A 19,708-nucleotide genomic window follows, 5' to 3' on the forward strand; every position below is an offset into this window, starting at 1 on the left:
AAGGTGAAAAAAGATGAAGAAGGCAAGACGGAGCACAAAATTACACGTGACGGAAAAGGAGAACAACAAAAACAAAAAAGAAAATGATATATCTATTTATGACATAAAAAAATGAATGTATATACATGGAAACATACCTAATCAGTAACACACTACACAATAGTTACCCATAATAATACTTTCTATGACTTGTTGTGCCCATTGGGGTAATAAAATGACCATCTAGCCTTCCAGAGATTTAGTGCAACACACACACATACACTCAGCTTATTGATTGTTGCCCACAGGACCACTGTCATTGTGAGATGGAATCGAATCTAGTTGGAGTCCAAGAAGGCTGCAATAAATAACTAATGGTTTCTACTATTGCTGCCAGTTTTTAGTTTCCAGGGGGAAAAAAAGTCTTCAACTAATTTTCTCAGATGAGAAGCACAAAAAATATTGACTGTATCCTTTTTTTTGTGGCAAGTATAGATAACTTAAAATTACAGATTCAAGATGAGTTTATCGTAAAACAACAACAATAAAATTTTATACGACATTCCATCACTACCTTTGTCCAAAAATTGAATTTCCCATGCTGAGAATAAATAAATAAAAAGTATATTTGGTGTCATATGAATTTAAAATGGGTGTCAATGTCCCCAAACAGTGTAAATTATAATGTAGTCAACTGAAACAATGAGTCTTATTGTGTTTCTTTCTGCTCCCTTCCTCCACTTTTAAAAGCAGGCTTCTGGGAAAATTAACTGTTCTCGACAAAGAAATGCGACATCATTAAAATAATAAAGTGGAAACCTGTACACACTCAAGAATATGCTAATTTGAGCTGTGGACTATGACCGCAGTGCTGGTGTCCCTAAATATAGCGCTTCACAATGGATATTGGAGGAGGCTCAAACTGCACTCTGACAGCCGCGGTGACTCCTGCTGCGATACGCTTTTCATGTTCGCTTCACTTTATGTTTCACTTCCGCATCACTTCCATCTGTTTTGAATCACGGAACAAACATACTGACAGTCAATCCGTGTTGAGGCAACGCATGCAAGGTTTATTTGATTAGACAGACAGCAAACGGCTGACTAAAAAAGATGATGGTTTGACTTTGATGCCACTAAAGTTGTTAGTTCACTTGCAGCTCATTTAGTTTTGGATTTTTTGTGAATATTATTTTTGCAAGTATGTAAACTGCAACACTTTCTGTATGAAATCCAACCGTTAAAAAAACTCAAATCCGGACCATGGAGAGAGACTAAATAGTACGAAATACAACCGTTGCATAAACTCAAACCAGGACCATGGAGAGAGCCAACACAGTACGAAACCCAACCGTTGCATAAACTCAAATCAGAACCATGGAGAGAGGCAACACAGTACCACATTCAAACAGCAGGGGGACAGCTGCCCTTCTGTTAGATATAGACTTAGCCAGCCCTGTCGTGTGTGTGCGTGCGTGCGTGCGTGCGTGCGTGAGTGAGTGAGTGAGTGAGTGAGTGAGTGAGTGAGTGAGTGAGTGAGTGAGTGAGTGAGTGAGTGAGTGAGTGAGTGAGTGAGTGAGTGAGTGAGTGAGTGAGTGAGTGAGTGAGTGAGTAACTGTACAACAGCAGTAGAATGCAACCACCTGGGCTTCTGGTTGCAGCTGGATTTTTCAAGTTCTACACATGCCCACACACACACACACACACACACACACACGCACACACACACATACGCACATACACACACACACACACACACACATTCATGCACACACAGAGACACACACCACAGGGCAGGAAAACCCCAATGAGAAGCAAACCATTTAGGTATGTGTGACTGTGCATAGTCATCAGTTGTATGTGTCTACATAGATACATCTGAAGCAAGCGATCCTCAAATTAAATACATCTGTCTTCATTTTGAAAACACAGCAATGTCACTTAAGTCCAATGAATGAACTAATGAAAGTCAAATAGCTGAAGTCATTTCAACTTATCATCAACAGTCTCCCTCTGCAACATGTTAGGGTCCAAACATTTTTTCCCTTGCTCCCAGCTCTCAGCATCAGTCACTCCCTCCAACCCCCTTCTCTCTTTTTGATTTCTTTCAAGCTTGCGCTCTCAGGGTGTTAGAAAAGACCGTCGTTGCTCCAATTTGTCACCATAAATAACAGTGGGGAGGCAAGTGTGCGCATACTGTATGATATAGGTCATAGGGTGTATACTATATAGAGTATAGGTTGGTGCAGGGCCATGCTCTCACTGATATTTGTTGCAGGTTTCAAATGACTTGTAGTGCAATGAAAACAGAAGGGACTTTTGGCCACATTTGGTTGATTAAGTTAATGAATTACAATTTGACTAACCCTAAAGTGCACTGAACAAATTAATAAACTTCACCAATTCCACACGGTTCAAATGACAAAATGCTAAAATTACAATCATATCAATCAATCTCATTTCAAAACAAAAATGGCGCTCAGTAGCATACGAACCTCTAACACAAAATGTATGTCAATGGGGCATATTTTTAGTTAATGAGTTATTGATAGTTCACACATTGGGCTCTATTTTCAAAGATTTTAATATCAGTGCAAAGCTTGTTACGAATGTTTGCCAATTTGGCAGAGCGCTCTCTGTCAACCTGGGTGGGCCGGCACAGCAGAAGGAGTCTCTTGGAGATGCGGGTTTGAGACCAAATTGTATGCCTATTCAGATCATGTCTAAGTGCTCAGCCAAATAGTCTAATGTGATGTGGTCCATTCATAAATATGTGAACAGAGAGCATCAAATCCTCTTCATGTTTTTTTTTAATCATCCCACTGGCAGTGGTGGAGCAAGACTTTTATGAGGTATTCCTGTACAATCACACTATTTGTGATACTTCTGAGCAAATGTAAGAAAGAGACCCTTTATTTCCCTTTCCACATATAAAAAATCATTTCTCCAAAATGAAATTGGCTCTTTTTGGCCCGTAAAGCAATTCTTCACAAAGGTTCCAGGAATTCATTTGTGTGTGCGTTGTTTTTACACAAACAGCAAAGCAATCAAGCAATTAAGGCTAAAAATCATCATCTCCTAGAGGCAAATATGACGCTGATGCTCTGTATCATTTCTATTTGTTTTGAGCTTCTCTTTTATGATCTGAATTAACAATATGTAATAATTTGACCTCAGCATAAAAGTCAGTCAAATTAAACTCAGTTTGATAGTACACAGGATTGAAATTTTCTGGCATTGTTATGGCAATCTCTGACTCACCAACTGGTGCATAATTTTAATAGACCAGATCAGACACTTCTCATGTTGTGGAAACACAAGCATCAACCTGATGTTTCAAAGTTGTGTTGTTATACGAATGAAGCCACAGTTGAATGTTCTAGTGGACAAGCAAGGATTGCGTATGACTCATCCACTCAATAAACAGCAACGGGGAGCAAGAAGAAGACCCAGCAAATACATCAAGCTGGGTATACCCCTCAAGTTAATCTCTCTCTCTCACAAGTGATCCCTCACTGCCGGACCTCTGAACTTTTCTCAGCAGCTCACCCACTGCCTAATTCGTTAAGCTCGCTCTATCAGATTTGCTATGTGTCTCCCAGTCGAGTCATCGTGTGAGTCATCCGCTTGATTTCTCTCATTTCTCAATCCTGCACTTCCCATGTCGTCTTCCTCCATGGCTGCCGGCTACTGCCAAATTTAGTTCTTAACAGAAACACAAGAGTGGCATTTGTCACTTAGTAGAAACATATAGGGCAGTAGTTCTCAAACCTTTTATACGACGTACCACCTCAAAATGTGCTTGGCTCTACAAGTACTCCTATAATGACCACAGATAAAGTATAGCAAGTGTTTATCAAAAATGAGACAGACGTTTTACTTCAGAAAAGTATATTTAACATTATTGTTAGAGCTGGTTTGAATAGTTTGAACATTAACACCATACTATATTGGAAAATAAAAAACTTTACTTAAGTAATGATTTGATTAAAATGCTGGACAAAAGTAATGCTATCAAAAGTAAAACAAGAATTGTTTAAAAAAATGTATTCAAGTTTGAAGTTTAAAAACAAACAGTGTGTATGTATGATAATTCTGCATGTTATTTTTCTCTGCATGAACATATGCTTTTTTGCGGTATTTGTGCCTGTGCGTGTGCGTGCGCGTGCGTGCGTGTGTGTGTGTGTGACAGGTTACTAGCTGTCAGCAAAGTCAAGGATGGCCATTGTGAAAGCATCTGACAGATGATTGGCAGCTAGTCTGGCAGCTTACGTCCTGGCAACCACTCACGACATTGTCAAACTGTCAGTGTGAGTCCATTCAGAGCGGTTTGCTAAGTAGTACCCTAAATGTTCTCCACATGGTCATAATGGCCTCACACCCCGATGGAGTAAAAAAAAAATTGGTGAAATCATATTTAGTCGCTAACAATAGTAAATGGTGTTCATACTGGAACCTGCCTGCCATCACAAGGAAATAGAAGCAGCTATCTTGGATTATTGTAACTTTTCATTTAATTTGACTTTGGGACACATATGGAAGTTTGACTTGTAAATTGGTTGTGTCTACCCACCAAGCTTTTGCCATCTGCCTGTTTCTGAAAATATACCTGTGAGCAAACAGTTCTGAATGTTGCCCCTCTGTGAGGTAACAGCACAGCTAATCTACACAATATGGCACCCAGAGAGAATTTTACTGCCCATGACTTGGAAGCTAGGCTGGAATATGATGCACTATTTATAGGCAGACTGGAGTCCATGCCACCAGGTGCCTTCTTTAATATCACATTTTCCATGTGGGTATTCTTTTGATCATTATTGACTTTCTGACATACACTTTGTTTCATTCTGTTCTGTCTCTCTAACTATACAGAATGGTTGGTTAGAGCCATCATGTTTGCTCACTTGTTTTTATGTTACACCCCAGGTTTCTCTCATGTTTCTTGCGACTACGTCACATGTTGTGCAACAATTCAACAGTCCCCCTGTGAACACACGTAATCTCACAATCCTATTGTTACACACATCAGGATTTTTCACCTTTACAAGGGGATGGTGTGCATTAGTTAATTCCATTCTTTTTCTCACTCGAAAGGGTTTAACATTTGGGTTGTTTGTCAGATCACATGAGTAATTTACCACTTTCATTCAATTTTATGAGTCAACACTGTGAGCTTCCTATTTGTGGCATGATGTACTACACAGGCAAACCTATTTTAGACACACGCACGCAGAATTCCAGTTATGACTCACTAATTCATCCGACTTTCAATGCTGCTTTGAGAAGAAGAAAGACATATCAGTGTTGCTCTTTGAAATGAACACCCGCAGGGAGGCAGGAAGAGGTGGTGTGGGGGCAGCGATACAAAAGACCATGGTCCCTTTTTCTTTTTTTTTCTCTTTTTTTTAAAGCACAATTTAGTACAAGCGCTGTAGTGCAGTGAGGCGCTTGAAGTCCCTCCAGCTGCTGATTCCCCCACAGAGCCTCCACAAAATGTCTGCTGTGTTAAGAAAGAGAGCTTCCTTTAAACACTTTTCTTTTGTCTAACCTGCTGACAGAGTACATTGAAAGTTCAAAGTCTGCGTCAAACTATGTGTGGATGTATGCTTGCGATGAATAACACCAATGTAACATGATATTATCATAATAATAATAATAGTAATTTGCGCAATGAATCTGTTTGCCTGCACCTCGATCAAATCCATAGAAATCGCATTACACCACCCGCGCCACAACTTAGTAGGCCTGCTTTTAGCTGGTTGAATTCTAGTTTATTCTGTCAATGTAAAGAAATATGCCCTTGCTCTAGCGAGGCAGTACTATGCGGTCTGCCAAATTCTCTAACACGGTAAACTCGACTTGCATGGAGAGCATCTATGCGCTTAGCCTACAGTGAGCATGTTTTTCTCTTAACCATTAATAAACTGTCAAGCTTTATAAACAAGGCATCATTTTTCTCGGTGATTAACATCACAAACTAGTACATTTAAAAGGCAAAATGTGATGGTTGATCATTTTAAAAAAATGGACAGTGTTATTTAGCTGTCTGTATGATTTTATTGTCATAATAATGGGTTTAGTGTGAACATTAACTACCTAAAGTTGGTTTCTGACCTTCTGCTTGCCATTGGGCAAGCCACATAAATACCAAATAACAAAATAAATTGTGAGGTCATAAAAGTCTTCCAAGCAACGGCACTGAGGAGGCCGCCCCTCTGAAGCAAACGAACACTACTACTCACATTTGAAAAATGTTTTTGATGCTTTATTTTTACTTCATTAATTGAGAGTCGAGGTCTCATAAGTTAGTTCATTGAAATCGTCATTATTACACGCACGGGTGACACACTCAAATAATCTGTACCTATTTTGTATCAGATTTAAACATGCCATTTATTTAGACAGAACATGAGGTTGCCAGTGAATGTGATGAATGAAAATGATTAGTTTCACGCGTCTTTCTGATTCATACTCATTTATTTTCATTTGTGTTGAGTTGAAATCACCAACTTCAATTTGAACGTATGAATGAAAATAAATTGCAAATCGACAAATAGCTGCCGTTTTCTGAATTGCAAAAACATGCAAACATCTCTCTGATTTAGTTCAGATGAGCTCCATGAAATAAACATTGTTTTATTCCTTCATTTTGAACCTGCTCTTCATCCATTCTGGCAGAGTTACCTTGTCGTACTTAATGCTCTTCCCGCAGGATTTTCAGTTGCAATTACAGGATGCTGTTAGTTTAAAGCCAGTAAACAGGAGATTAAGCATTCTGAATCAGCATTTACAGTATTGGATGAAGTCAAGGCCACTCAACAGCTGAATGCATTATAAAAAGAGAGAAAAAATGTGTTTGTTCCCCAAGTTCTTTTCCCTCAAAAGTCCCATTGAGGGAATTCCACACATTCCGTGGCAACATTGTTCCTTCACCTTTGTTTCAACTGTCTCATGATGTTCCTGTGGGTGTCTTCCATTTCTGCTTGTGTGTGTGTATGCCAGCGTATATTTTATCAGTATGTATTTTGTGTTAATGTGCACTACAGCCTGTGCCCTATCAGTCTCAAGTTCCCGAGAAAGGATGTACAAAAAAGAAAGAAAAAAAAGTAGTATGTGACCTGCATGAGGCGAAGATGACAACAGTCAGCAGTCTGAGCCATTAAGATATATATTGTATTTATTTAGTTATTATTTTATAATTCTCATTCAAAGCTTGTTTGAGCTGCTATGTAAATATTCCAATGGCAAAAAAAGGAATCTGGTGCGGTATTCTAAAATGATGAATTCTATATTTTCTTTGTTTGTTTTTTTCTTCATAGCGTTTTGCCTCATTGTGCTATTTTTTTGGTACAAGATGTATAGTCTGGGCATGGCATGATTAGACCTTATACCTTTTTTGCTCTACCTACAGCCATGAGGAACTACTGCCGTCGTTGATGTCCCCCCCAGCAAAGAAAACATCTTAGAGGAGATATGGAGTGGCAGTTAAGTAGAGTTAAGTGAGGGAGAGGTTTGAATAGTACTTTTATTATTATTATTATTAATGTAATAGTACTTTATTGTAGTAGTGTGATATTATATGTATTATTATTATTATTATTATTATTGTTGAAGTAATATTGGTAAGATTTTATTGTATTATGTTTTATGCTTGATCTTTATACACTGCACTGTTTAAGTTGTGTGTATTTTTAAATACTCTAAAAATAAAGTTGAGTTTGGATAAAGTTGTGAAGCAAGAAAGTAAAGCAAAGTGTGTGGAGTTGTTGTATTATTAATTGTAGCGAGATGTCCTGAAGTAGTGGAGCGAAGCGTTGGTCCATTAGGAGCAGCTTTCTGGTTTAGCTACTGCTCACTGTTTTTTTTGTTCTGGGTTCTTTCTAAATGTAGGAGCGTGATTCACTGCATTCTAACTCGATCTATCCACCCATATTTTGAAATGGTGATTTCATCTCTTGTTAATTTTTAATTTGGATCCTTGTCTATGTTGCACATCAGTCGCTGCAGTGGACGCTTGAGTGTCATCCCAAATACTGCCATTCACTCTTCAGAAATTGTAGGAAGGAAATATTTTGCCTTCTTTTCATTCGTCCTATCATGTTGTATTTGTATTCAAGGACTGGATTTAATGCTCAGTCAATATGTGATGTTGTTGCATGGTCTAAAATTTCTGTGGCCCCCTATAGGTACTCTATGCACGTTCAGGATAGTGGCTGGTTATTGTTGGAAACCACAATTGCAAATGTAGTCAACACTAGCTTAGAGCTACAAAAGTGGGGCAAGAAAAACACACAAATGATAAGATGGTGTCTCAGGTGGGTAGGGCTGGTGCAGTAATAATTGGTACGACAGCACCGGCAATGGCTGTGAAAGTTGGAGTGACAGACTGGTCTGTACAAATGGCCTCATTCAGTCAGTCACCAGCACCTGCTTATGCAGCGTACGTGTGCGTCATCATTTCGTTTTATTGGCATTTGAACAGCTTCTACGACGGCAATGAATTGCACCATTTAAGGTCATGCATTATTTACTGGGAAAGTCTTTTTTGCTGTGTTTTGTTGACGAAAATGAAATGAATTTTGGAGTCTTCATTCATAAGCTTTGTGTCTTCTTTTATTTATTTACAGAAAACTGCTAAAGTCAGGAATAAGGACCAAATAGCCGGCCAAATGAAACACAGTGAACCCGGCGACTCTCTACTTTGCTGTTTCAGGAGACACCACCACCTTTTACATATTTAATCTTTCCCACTATTTATATTTCAGAAACTGCCATGAATTATTGAGAAATCAAGTGTTTTGCTGTCACACAGTGTTCTTGTCTTTTGCAAACCACCAGTCATCTGCACTGTCATCTTAGAGTGTTCGATTTTTTTATCGATGGATATACTGTTGTAAACAGCAAGCTACTGTGTGTGTCTGTGTTTAATTCTACTATTTATTTTGAGATAATGCAAAGAATTTTCCATCCCTTCTATACAGCTTTTATCGCTTCCAGCTTTTTGTCTGCAACATGTAGCCTCTAAAAGAAAGCACCAATTACCAGTGAACCTTTGGTTCCATTTAATTATATCTTTTATTTTTTAAATCACACTTGTATTGGTGTAAATAAAGGAGAAGAAATACAGAGAAGAGTAGATGTAATAATTGTTCATGGTCAGTATTTTAAATGACCAAATCATAGCCTTTGAAGAAATGAGCTAGAGGGCACTATGATAATGAGCAAATGATTTAGTTTTGAATAAATCAAGCAGATTTATATTTCAGATAACTGGTAGCACTTGGCATTAATCACAACCCAATAACCAGCTCTCGGGTTAAAATAAACATGGGTGCTCCATGGTTTGTATATATATTATATTATACTGTATTCCTACGTTATTATTTTAATGCTGTTCTGTCTTCCTGTTTTCTTTCTAGAGCTGTACAACACACAAACACAAGCACACACAAACACAAGCACGCGTACACAAACACACGCAAACACAAGCACGCATACACAAACACACACACACACAAATACACGCACACACACAAATATACGCTTGATCGAAATAAAATTAGCAGCCAGCTGTAGTAGCTAAATATAACTTTGTGGATTATCTTGAGGTCTATCTCTAGGCAGTAGCACAGTACAGTACTACGACCAACTGTATTCCCCCAAGACCCTGAAGGATTCATGCTGCCTCAAAGCAAACGATTTGTTTTCAATCTGCCTGTCTGCACAAGTTACATGCTTCTGCTCTCAATTTGGAATATTTTTTCCATCAGTTGATGGTAACATACTGAGATTCCCCCCTTATGCTGATCTTCCACCTTTCATTTTCTTTATGATGTGACCTTTCCTTAGGCGATTTTTTTCTTTCTTTGCTACTTCTTCATTTTCCTTTTGTTTTGATGGACCCACATTTATTTCATTGTGTGAGATATTTTGTGTCATTTGTTGTTCTCCTTACCTCAACCAGATGTGGTGTCGGGTTGAAGCCGCACAAGTTGCACACTTGAGTGTGACACTGCGTACATGAGTTGTAGTTGGGTGGGTCAGAGCTGTCGATGTTCAGCTCTGTTTTACACAGAGGACAGTTCACTTTGGGCTTCGCTGGCTGCAGAGCTGCGGTGGGAGCCATTGCAGGATCCTGCTTTAGTTCCGCCTTTTGCCCATGTGACGGCATTTGTCGAAGCTGCTGCCCTTGAGGTTGTTGTGGGTCTTTTTGTTGAAGGGACTGCTGTGGCATTCCTTGTTGTTGGGGCACAGTCTGCTGCTGTTGCTTTGGTGCATTGGAACCCCCCATTTGGCTAGGTGCATGGGGGCCGCCCATTTGGATTGGAGGTTGAGAGCCACCCGTTTGGGTCGGCGCATGAGGACCGCCCATTTGAGTCGGACCATGAGAACCCCCCATGCCAAATGGTTTGGCACCTGAGACTCCTTGTTGTGGCTGCTTGTTGTCAGGGGCTGCATTACTGAATACCACCTTGCCTCGTGCGGGACTGGGATGCACGGATGAGGTTGGTAAAGGGTCCACATTGATCAGGGTACTCGCTTGGTTGAGTAAGGAAGCTCCAAAGCCGAATAGCTTGGTCAGTCCATCCTGGGCAGGAGGATGGGCCTGACTCTGGGGCTTGTGAGCTGGAGAGGAGCCAGCGCTTCTGGTGCGGTCATGATGCCGTGCCATAGACTGGTGCATGGGAGAGCCACGACCTAGATCAGGCTGGGACGGTGCTTTTGTCAAGCCAGGGAGGGGCACAGCACCAGGGTGAGGGATTCTTGGACCACCAGGTTGGTTGGGACCTACTGCAGAACCTCCAGCAGTTCTCTGATCTTTCTGGGAATATGAGTCAGACCTCATTCCCTGATGGGAAGGACCTGTCTGGATCTGGGGACCACTGGAAGATGTGTGACTGTGTAAGTTTTGAGAACTGTGAGGCTGTGTCTGAGGCCCTGACTGGGACTGTGGAAAAGGCTGCTGCTGAGCCAGTGGATACTGCTGAGTTTGGGGATATTGCTGACCCTGGGGACCAGACTGAGGCTGTGGATAAGGCTGCTGCTGCTGCTGTTGCTGCTGCTGCTGCTGCTGCTGCTGACCCTGGGGTCCAAACTGGGACGCTGGGTAAGGTTGCTGCTGAGCCTGGGGTCCAGATTGGGACTGTTGGTATGGCTGCTGTTGAGCCTGGGGTCCGGATTGGGACTGTGTGTAAGGCTGTTGTTGGGCCTGGGGTCCGGATTGGGACTGTGTGTAAGGCTGTTGTTGAGCCTGGGGTCCGGATTGGGACTGTGTGTAAGGCTGTTGTTGAGCCTGGGGTCCGGATTGGGACTGTGTGTAAGGCTGTTGTTGAGCCTGGGGCCCGGATTGGGATTGTTGGTAAGGCTGCTGCTGAGCCTGGGGTCCGGATTGGGATTGTTGGTAAGGCTGCTGCTGAGCCTGTGGATACTGTTGAGACTGGGGATAATGCTGAGGCTGCGGATGCTGCTGGGAATGATGATATTGTTGAGATTGGGGATATTGCTGGGAGTGGGGATACTGCTGGGACTGCGGATGCTGCTGGGACTGTGGATGCTGCTGGGACTGGGGGTACTGCTGGGACTGGGGGTACTGCTGCGAATGGGGGTATTGCTGGGGCTCAGGATACTGCTGGGACTGGGGATACTGTTGGGACTGTGGATACTGTTGGGCCTGGGGATGTTCCTGGGCCTGGGGATACTGCTGGGACTGAGGATATTGCTGTGACGGTGGGTATGTCTGGGATTGGGGGTATGCTTGGGACTGTGAATATGGCTGTGACTGAGGGTAGGACTGATTCTGGCCATAGAGTTGAGTCTGCGGTTGTTGCGGCTGCTGTTGCTGGGTGGGCTGGCTCTGTGCCAAAGGTTTGGGCTGTGCTGCAGTCTCTCGCTGTGTTGGCTGAGGTGCAGCCTGCTGAGGCTGGACGAGAGGTTTCGCTTGATGGGAAGGCGAATGGATCTGTTGTTGACTCTTTGAACGAGGTGTGGTCATATCAATGCCAAGAGCCCTCTGCATCTGACAGTTGAGACATAGCCATTCCTGGACCTGCAAACAGAAAGCCAAAATGACATTTTAACTTTGCCCTCCATCTCAGTTATTAACATTTGAATCATTTGTTTTATTGCATTTCAGGCTACACAGAATTCCGTGACCCCCCGTGGGGACAAGCGGTACAGAAATTGGATGGGTGGATACTGTGGCATTGTATATGAGCTGCACATAAACATACTGTCACTATCAATGTTGGAGCTATGTTTACAAAGCAAGACAAAGTTGGTCTACTTGAGTTGTTTTTATTAACTCAGTTTATCAAAAACAGAAAGCTCCTCATCTGATGCAATAAATACACACATTTTCTGCTGCTTATACAGTGACATCCTACAAATCCAAAGGTGGACAGGAAAGATGTGAAACATAACAGGACTTATGATGATTACTATCACAGCAGACTCTGACACAAGACACACCTTCCACTTCAATACAAACCACGTGAATACTATATTAATTCAATGCCTAGCAATGACAGAGGGAGTGCATTTGGACAATTTTACATAATGACCATCACTTTTTATTCCTTTGAAAACTGGCAACACATTTTGACCAGAATTGGAAGCTGAGCTCGGCCATAGGTGGCTGTTGAGAGATCACTGCAATGTGGCTGAGAAGATTTTCAAACATAAATCCATATGGTCACGCACACAGCAGTTATAAACGAGACTCAAGCAAATATAACGAGAAAGATTATGAAATGAGCCTCACCCTTCATCATCTCTCAACATCAGCTCTCATCCTCCAGACGATAACTGATGCTTAATTAAAGACCAGGTTTGCTCACATCTTCTGACTTAAAAAAGACATACCCTGCAAAAAACCTCCTGTGTAGTGTGTCGACCCGCTCGTGTTGCGTCTGTCCTCACAGCTTTGCATCAGCCGCTAACACTCAGCCACCATACCGACTGCTATTTTAGCATCTCTGCAGCTTGAGCACAGCACTGTAAATCTCTTCACATTGCTCCCATCCCCTTTCATTCCCATAATGCAATGCGCAAACATACAGCACTCCTACACCCGCCCACCCCTCCACTTCTGAATCTCCCCCATAGTGTTGCTCCAACACACTCTTTGAGGATGATCAAGAAAGTATCTGCACAAGATTATGGTAACTGCAGAATGTAATTGCATCCATGCTGTGCCACAATGAGACCTTTAAAAGAAAATCATGCTTAGTTTTGAGTAATTTACCAACATGCTTATTACTGTGGTTGTAGTTTGTTGTGGAAAGGATATACCAGAGTATTGTGTCTAACCTTATAACCCTCAATCTTACAGCTACGTGTAAGTAAAATAATAGAAACAGCTCTCAGCTGACGTGAGAATCAAAGAAAAATGTATTTTATGTTAGACAATGACACCAATCAAAATAATACAGGGGAGAACAAACATCTGAACTGAATTTATTGGTTCTGTTAAAAACAAGATGTGAAGAAAGTAGATCCCGGAGGGGATCAACTCAGCAGTTAGTGAATCTGGTTGTGGTCTAATCATGTCGCGCTTCATTAACAGCCCAGCCCCAAGGACCATCTATCCACTTCTACTCCAAAAAACACATAATCCTGGACTAACAGAGATGGGTTTCCCACAGGGACCTATAACTCAATCACCCCCACACACACAAAATTCTATGTAATCACAGTATGTCATTTGTTTCCAATCTAATACAGTGGAAACGCCATTACCACTCCAGAAGACAGATGGTTTCGAATTTCAACAAAAAGTTATCTTCTAAAATTGTACAAAAATTTTAGACGTAAGGATGTCTGCATATCACATAAAACATCAGATATGTGAATATCATCTTTGAACTTTTCATCCTTCTATTTATGAGCCAGTATCATTCTAAAAACCTCCTCTTAGGCATGGTATAAAAAAAATGGTGTGAAATGCAAATGAAAAAGGGGTCCAACAGCACTCTGGAATAGCTTGAGATCAACCAGAACAGGCTCCACTGTACAGGAAAATACTTCTGTTGTTTTTGGATCCCATAATCCAAAAGTGTGACATCTAATCAGCGTGGACATCAAAACCAATCACATGACTGCATTACACTTAAGGATTTGCTGATTTTCAAAAATAGATTCTTTAAGAACCTTTATTTCCGGCTTTCCTGTCCAGTCCACCTCGCGCTTACCCGCATGCGTTTATTCCCACCACAAATCGATTGTGCATAGCAACAAGTCTCTATGTGAATTTGACACAAATATATGCACTCAGATGTGCACATACAAACATGCACAGGCAGACACACACACTCTCCTTTACTGTGGTGATCTTTCCACAAATTGGTGGCATTGCTGACAAAACAATTCATGTGTGATCTGATTGTCATATCTGTCAAAATAGTGTTCCCAATATCACAGACTCTCATCTGAGAATGGGGGTGGAAGGAAGACTGTGCGTTCCATTGGGCAGAGTTCAGCATGACTCTATAATCCAATTTGTCATTAATTAGCCTGCAGACATAAAAAGATATGCAGAGAACAGGCGATGGAGCAAGATTCAATTGAAGAGCCAAAGCAGCACAATGAGGGTGGAACAGAACTCGCTACCACTGTTATGAGCCATCCTCTCATTAGATTCACTTTTTCTGCTCACTGCTAACAAAATGGCAATAGACTAATGAAAGTGATGGCAAGCATTGATGCGAATAGAAATGTAATAGAATGCTGGCTGTGAAGTGGTCTGTTCCTGTGGTTACAAAACATACACCATTGGTGCAGAGTGACAAGGAACTCACTTCAGTGGGTTTTCAAAATGGACCCTGAATGTCTTGCCGCATTGTCAGCAAGGAAAAAATTCAAGCAACATTTTCACGGAATGCACAATTAAAGTTACGTAAAGTTTCAGAGTTTGAAAGACGGTCTCGCATTATAAAAATTATTACCTCTGCATGCATGTTTTGCTTTTTCCTTGGATTCTGCATAACTATGGTAGCTACGTAACGTCAAGTTATATATCTAACCTACACTGAAGTCCTAATTCCATTATGTATGAAAAACTTGTAGGTCATAAATTTAAAATGATCAAATGAAAAACAATGAGTACTGAGCGTGCCTCTTTCTGCCATGTGACAATGTTTTCTTCCACCGGTCTGTTAATACTTCATAGCATCCCATCCGTAACATCAAAAAGAGACACGATTTTCCATAAGCCACAGAGCCCTGCATATTCCTATTGTTCTGTTGCTTTTATTATGTCTTAGAGTGGTTGAGCGCATTTTACACCTGTGCACCAGCTAAAACATTAAGCAGATAAAACGATCATAATTATGTGATACGAATGTACGGCCAATCTGCTGCAAATTTCTTCTTAGAATTTTATCACAATCTTATGACTAAGGACAAATTTGTTCATATGCTATATAATGTAGGTTTAAAAATGCCTATAAAATTAATAAAAGTTTAGCTGGACCCTCGATTGGTTCTTACCCAATTTTGTTATTTCCAATAGAGCATGTGCCCCTAATATGCATGCGTTTGACTAGCAAGGTTCCACTGTGATTAAGAAATATTGGTGTTTGATTTGATTTGATATGTCATTATTTCAAACATATTTAAAACACGAAAAGAGGAAAAACAAAACAATGAAATATAATAACACTTTAAAGTGCCATATTCAAGTCAGAAAAAAACAACAACGAAGAATGCTCGAAAAGAAGTAGGAGGACTTTAGATTCCTACCCCTTTCTCACTTAATCCATGAAACTAATATTTCGACATATAAATCAATAAAACAGAGCACAAGTAGACACAGTTCCAGACTTATTTTTCTGTTTCCTTTTTGCCTGCATGTAGTCAGTTTGGCTATTTGTTTTTTTTCTCATACATGTTACGAAACCAGTTTTTATGCACTTTGAAAACAGTTTTTATACACTTCAAACCGGTTTTTATACACACACTTGGTAGATGAATAAAAAAATTCATTAGAATTAAGCAAATTAAAAATAGCAATTAACATGTTAAATTAATTGTCTATGAACACATTAGTAATATTTTCATGTATGTTCTATAAAATGTACTCTTTACAGTGTATTTATATGTTTACCCTCTAAAACAGCCAAGTGACTACCAAAAGTGCAGCCAATTGTGCCCTAATATAAATTTAATAATCCCTTTTACAGACTACGCGGTGCCAGGAAGAAGTGAGTGACGACATCACCTTATTCAATTTAAAGGTGGGTGTCTAAGTATACTGTAAGTGGGATAACACGCACTGAAACTGTTACCATGACACACGTCACAAACACGAAAAGCATGTGTTAGAGTAACTTCTCAGCCAATATCATGCGTGTCACCGGGGTGCATATTTTTGAACAGGCATGAGATGACATCATAGAATCTAACTGCAAAGGACCAAAGATGCTGGCAAGTGTCCAATGCATGTTAAAAGGTAGTTGTCCTGTTTGTATGATAAATGCTTTACTTCAAGGGCACCTCAGCACATTTTAATGGCTCCTCATACATGAAAACCATCCTGCAGTTGTTCCCTCGTTCATTCGATCAAGCTAAGTCACATGAATTTGATGATATTAGCACTCTAAATGGAAATAAGGGGCTTGTTTAATCAATACAAGACTGTCCCTGTCGACATTTTATGTATAACACATGTCAGAGTGCCCTGAATGTCGCTTAGCCTGACAAAAGTGGACATGGTCACTACTGATTAGGTCCCTCACTGGAGCATCTTTTAACCTGCACTTCAATGGAAAGCATGCATTGTTATTTTTGGGTGTTTTTGTTTGTTTGTCCTCTCGTGGCTCTCCCATATAGGTATGAATTGGAACCAGCATTTAACTGTGGTAAATTCAAACAGGATATATTTGCAATGGGAGTGTTCCTCTAACCTGGTAGATTTTTATATTTGCTTCAGATCTTGTAGGTGGCCTGAAATAACATTTTTTAACATATTATTACTCTGAACTGCTCTGGGTGATGTCTATGGCACCATTGTGCGCTATTATATTGTGTTTTCATCTGATGATTTCTTGTATTGCAACATGATTGTGTTAAGAGGTGGATTAAGCGGGGTAAATCCCAACTGTGCCAAACACGCAGTTCACCACTGCATATTAGTACGGTTGTTTGCAGCCTATAATTATAATCTCAATTTTGAAACTATTGTGTTAAGGTATAATTAATAGCATTTTTCTGTACATTTGAAATAAAACAGGCCTATAACAGCTATAGAAAGATTAAGTTGGACCTGAAAAATCAAATGCAAGGCATTCAACAAGCAGATGTGAATTGATAACTTTACTACATGGACATTAATCAGGGTAATGGATTTGATATATAGTCGCTGCTCACTTGTGTAATTTAAGACAGTGAGGCAGTATCATAAAAATAGATGACACAGCAGGAACACGCAAAAATGTATTCAAAGTTTTAAAAGGCCCTCTGAATGGCTGGTGACCAGTAGAGTAGTAAGCTGGGACAGGATTCAGCACACCTGCAATGCTATTAATAGTGTAAAAAATGAATGGCTGGATTCATACTTAACGGGAAGCAATGAGTCAACTACAGCAGTGACGTATGAATAACATAATTCTTTCAGTGCTTTTTTGGGCGGTATTTATTTAGCATTTACTGGTTCAAGCCCCAAGCTGCATGAAGAAAGTATGACCAGATAAAGAGTTGCTGTCTTGAAAGATCCATTATTTGAACACTCAAAGATGGTGACGCGGTTCAAGCAAGATTCGGAGTGTGGTAATGTAAAGTAAGCAAGTACTTGAAGCTGTTTGCGGTTAAGTGTGGCAGTCCAAAGTGTAATACAATATAGCCCATTACATACTCTACAAATCTGAGCCTGGACCGTATGCACGCACACATACAGTACCAAACACTCAAGTACACACACTCACAATTGGCCACACTTTGTGCACTGCACGGCTCCACAGGCTCCCGCAGGATCCATATGCACTTACATCTTGAAACCCACACAAAGCATTTACGCTAATAGACCTGTCCATCAAAATGCTGTAAATTGCTTTTGGGCTCAGGAAAACAAGCGGGCAAAGAAATGGGGAGACAACTGACAAGGACTGCTCCAGTGTTAGCGTTAGTTCACAGGTTTGATCAGGAATGGTTTCACCTATTTAGATTTTTTACTTTTTCAAATCTCTGATTGAAACATTATGGAACATAAGAATTAAAGCCGTCAAGACTGACTGATATATCCTAAAAACATGCCTGCATGTAAAGTTGTGCATTTTATATGTCATTGATCTTTTGTATGGGATAATATGTATTAGAGCTGGAAAAAATAATATTCAAGATTGTTTTGATTTAAAAATTAGTTGATAGTTGAACTGAGATACTGAAATTTAGGAAACACGATTACTCATTGATCGTGTATATGTTATGGTAATGCTTAACTTTATTTATACTTTAATATGTACTTGTAAGCAAAGGGCAGATAGCGTCTGTCACCAAAATGGGAGGTGTAGTTGACCAACTTCTCAAAATATCCAGTTTGTCCTTCATTTTGTTTTTTTCCCTCTTCTTTGTGGCCTTCTGCTTCATGACCAAAAAAAACTGTTTTGTTTTTTGTTTTTTAAGACAGTGCAGGATATTTTATGCGGAGCCTTCAAACCTGACACAGGGTCACAATCTGTCTCTTGGATTGGATCGGTATTTTATTGTATGTATGGGACAACACTGCGAGAATATAAAGTAGTTAGTGTGCAGCTCACAAATTAACTCTGCCCACATAATAACTCAACACATTGGCAATAGTAACTAAACCGATAGCAACAAAAGCGACTACAAAGTCTAAAGTTAAAACAACCCCAACAGAAATTGTATTACAATATCATTTATTTGGGTGCTGCGCCACCCGTGAAAAGCTAAAATGTTTACAAATGTTTGTACTCACTTCTGTCGGATGAACAGTGACTGCAGTATGACTGACAGTCGACATTGATTGGAGGCTGATATGCAGAATGACTCCAATGAAGGAACAATTTGTCTTTCTGGCTTACTTGACTTACAGACGAATGCACTGATCAATATTCCGCAAGCTGGAAGGACGTTCCTGGAACTTTTCCAATAACAAAGCACAGAGATTCACTCGCTAGTTATGAAAATGCACACGCATATTAGTCATCCTTCAATGCAAGAACGGTGACCTCTTTGATTAACTGCAAATAGACACCCGATGACTATTGACCGGTGTTTTCCACATCTAATCAATTGGAAACTAGTCCGTATGAGGCACAGAAGTGTATTTTAGAAGTTGCATGTGTCAATCACACATTCAAAAGTGGGAGTCACACTGGCTTTGTGAACTTCACTGACTCCCACACAATTACACACACCGCGGAAATAATAGCTAGGAAAAGTGCGATCAATGAACCATAATTGGCGCCTCGCAGGTGCTGCACTCTCCAGCTGTGTGCACAACACTCTCGCTATCTTCCTCTGCCTCCATTGCGAGCAGCAGGAGCCACTGACACACTCACACACAACCGGTTGTATTATCTCATATGCCGTGTGTGTACCTTCACTAGCTTGCAGAACAAAAAGACAGTACAATAATATGTGTGTGCTGATATTGGGAACAAAACACTCACTTTAAGGCATTTGCACTTGCACTAATTTTGAAGTCATATTTCGATTAGGCTGGTATTATTGAAGACTCTAAATACGTATGTTGTGTACGGGTAAGAATGAT

The 19,708-nt window shown here is 40.3% G+C and overlaps 1 protein-coding gene across 5 annotated transcripts in view; it reads right to left on the reverse strand.

Moving 5' to 3' along the window:
• Positions 1-19,708, reverse strand: part of bsna (bassoon presynaptic cytomatrix protein a) — a 68,302-nt gene that overhangs the window by 31,701 nt on the left and 16,893 nt on the right. For 4 of the 5 annotated variants that reach the window (XM_088364314.1, XM_088364328.1, XM_088364322.1 and 1 more), the window contains exon 3: positions 9,935-12,025. In XM_088364314.1, coding sequence (XP_088220440.1) covers positions 9,935-12,025 — 2,091 coding nt within the window. Of the gene's footprint in view, positions 1-9,934; positions 12,026-12,739; positions 12,848-19,708 lie in introns of those variants that run through there. The other variant, XM_088364334.1, reaches the window with a different exon arrangement.

The sequence above is a fragment of the Syngnathus floridae genome, chromosome 2, assembly GCF_059516105.1.
Source record: "Syngnathus floridae isolate MCC-2025c chromosome 2, RoL_Sflo_1.0, whole genome shotgun sequence".
Lineage (NCBI taxonomy): Eukaryota > Metazoa > Chordata > Actinopteri > Syngnathiformes > Syngnathidae > Syngnathus > Syngnathus floridae.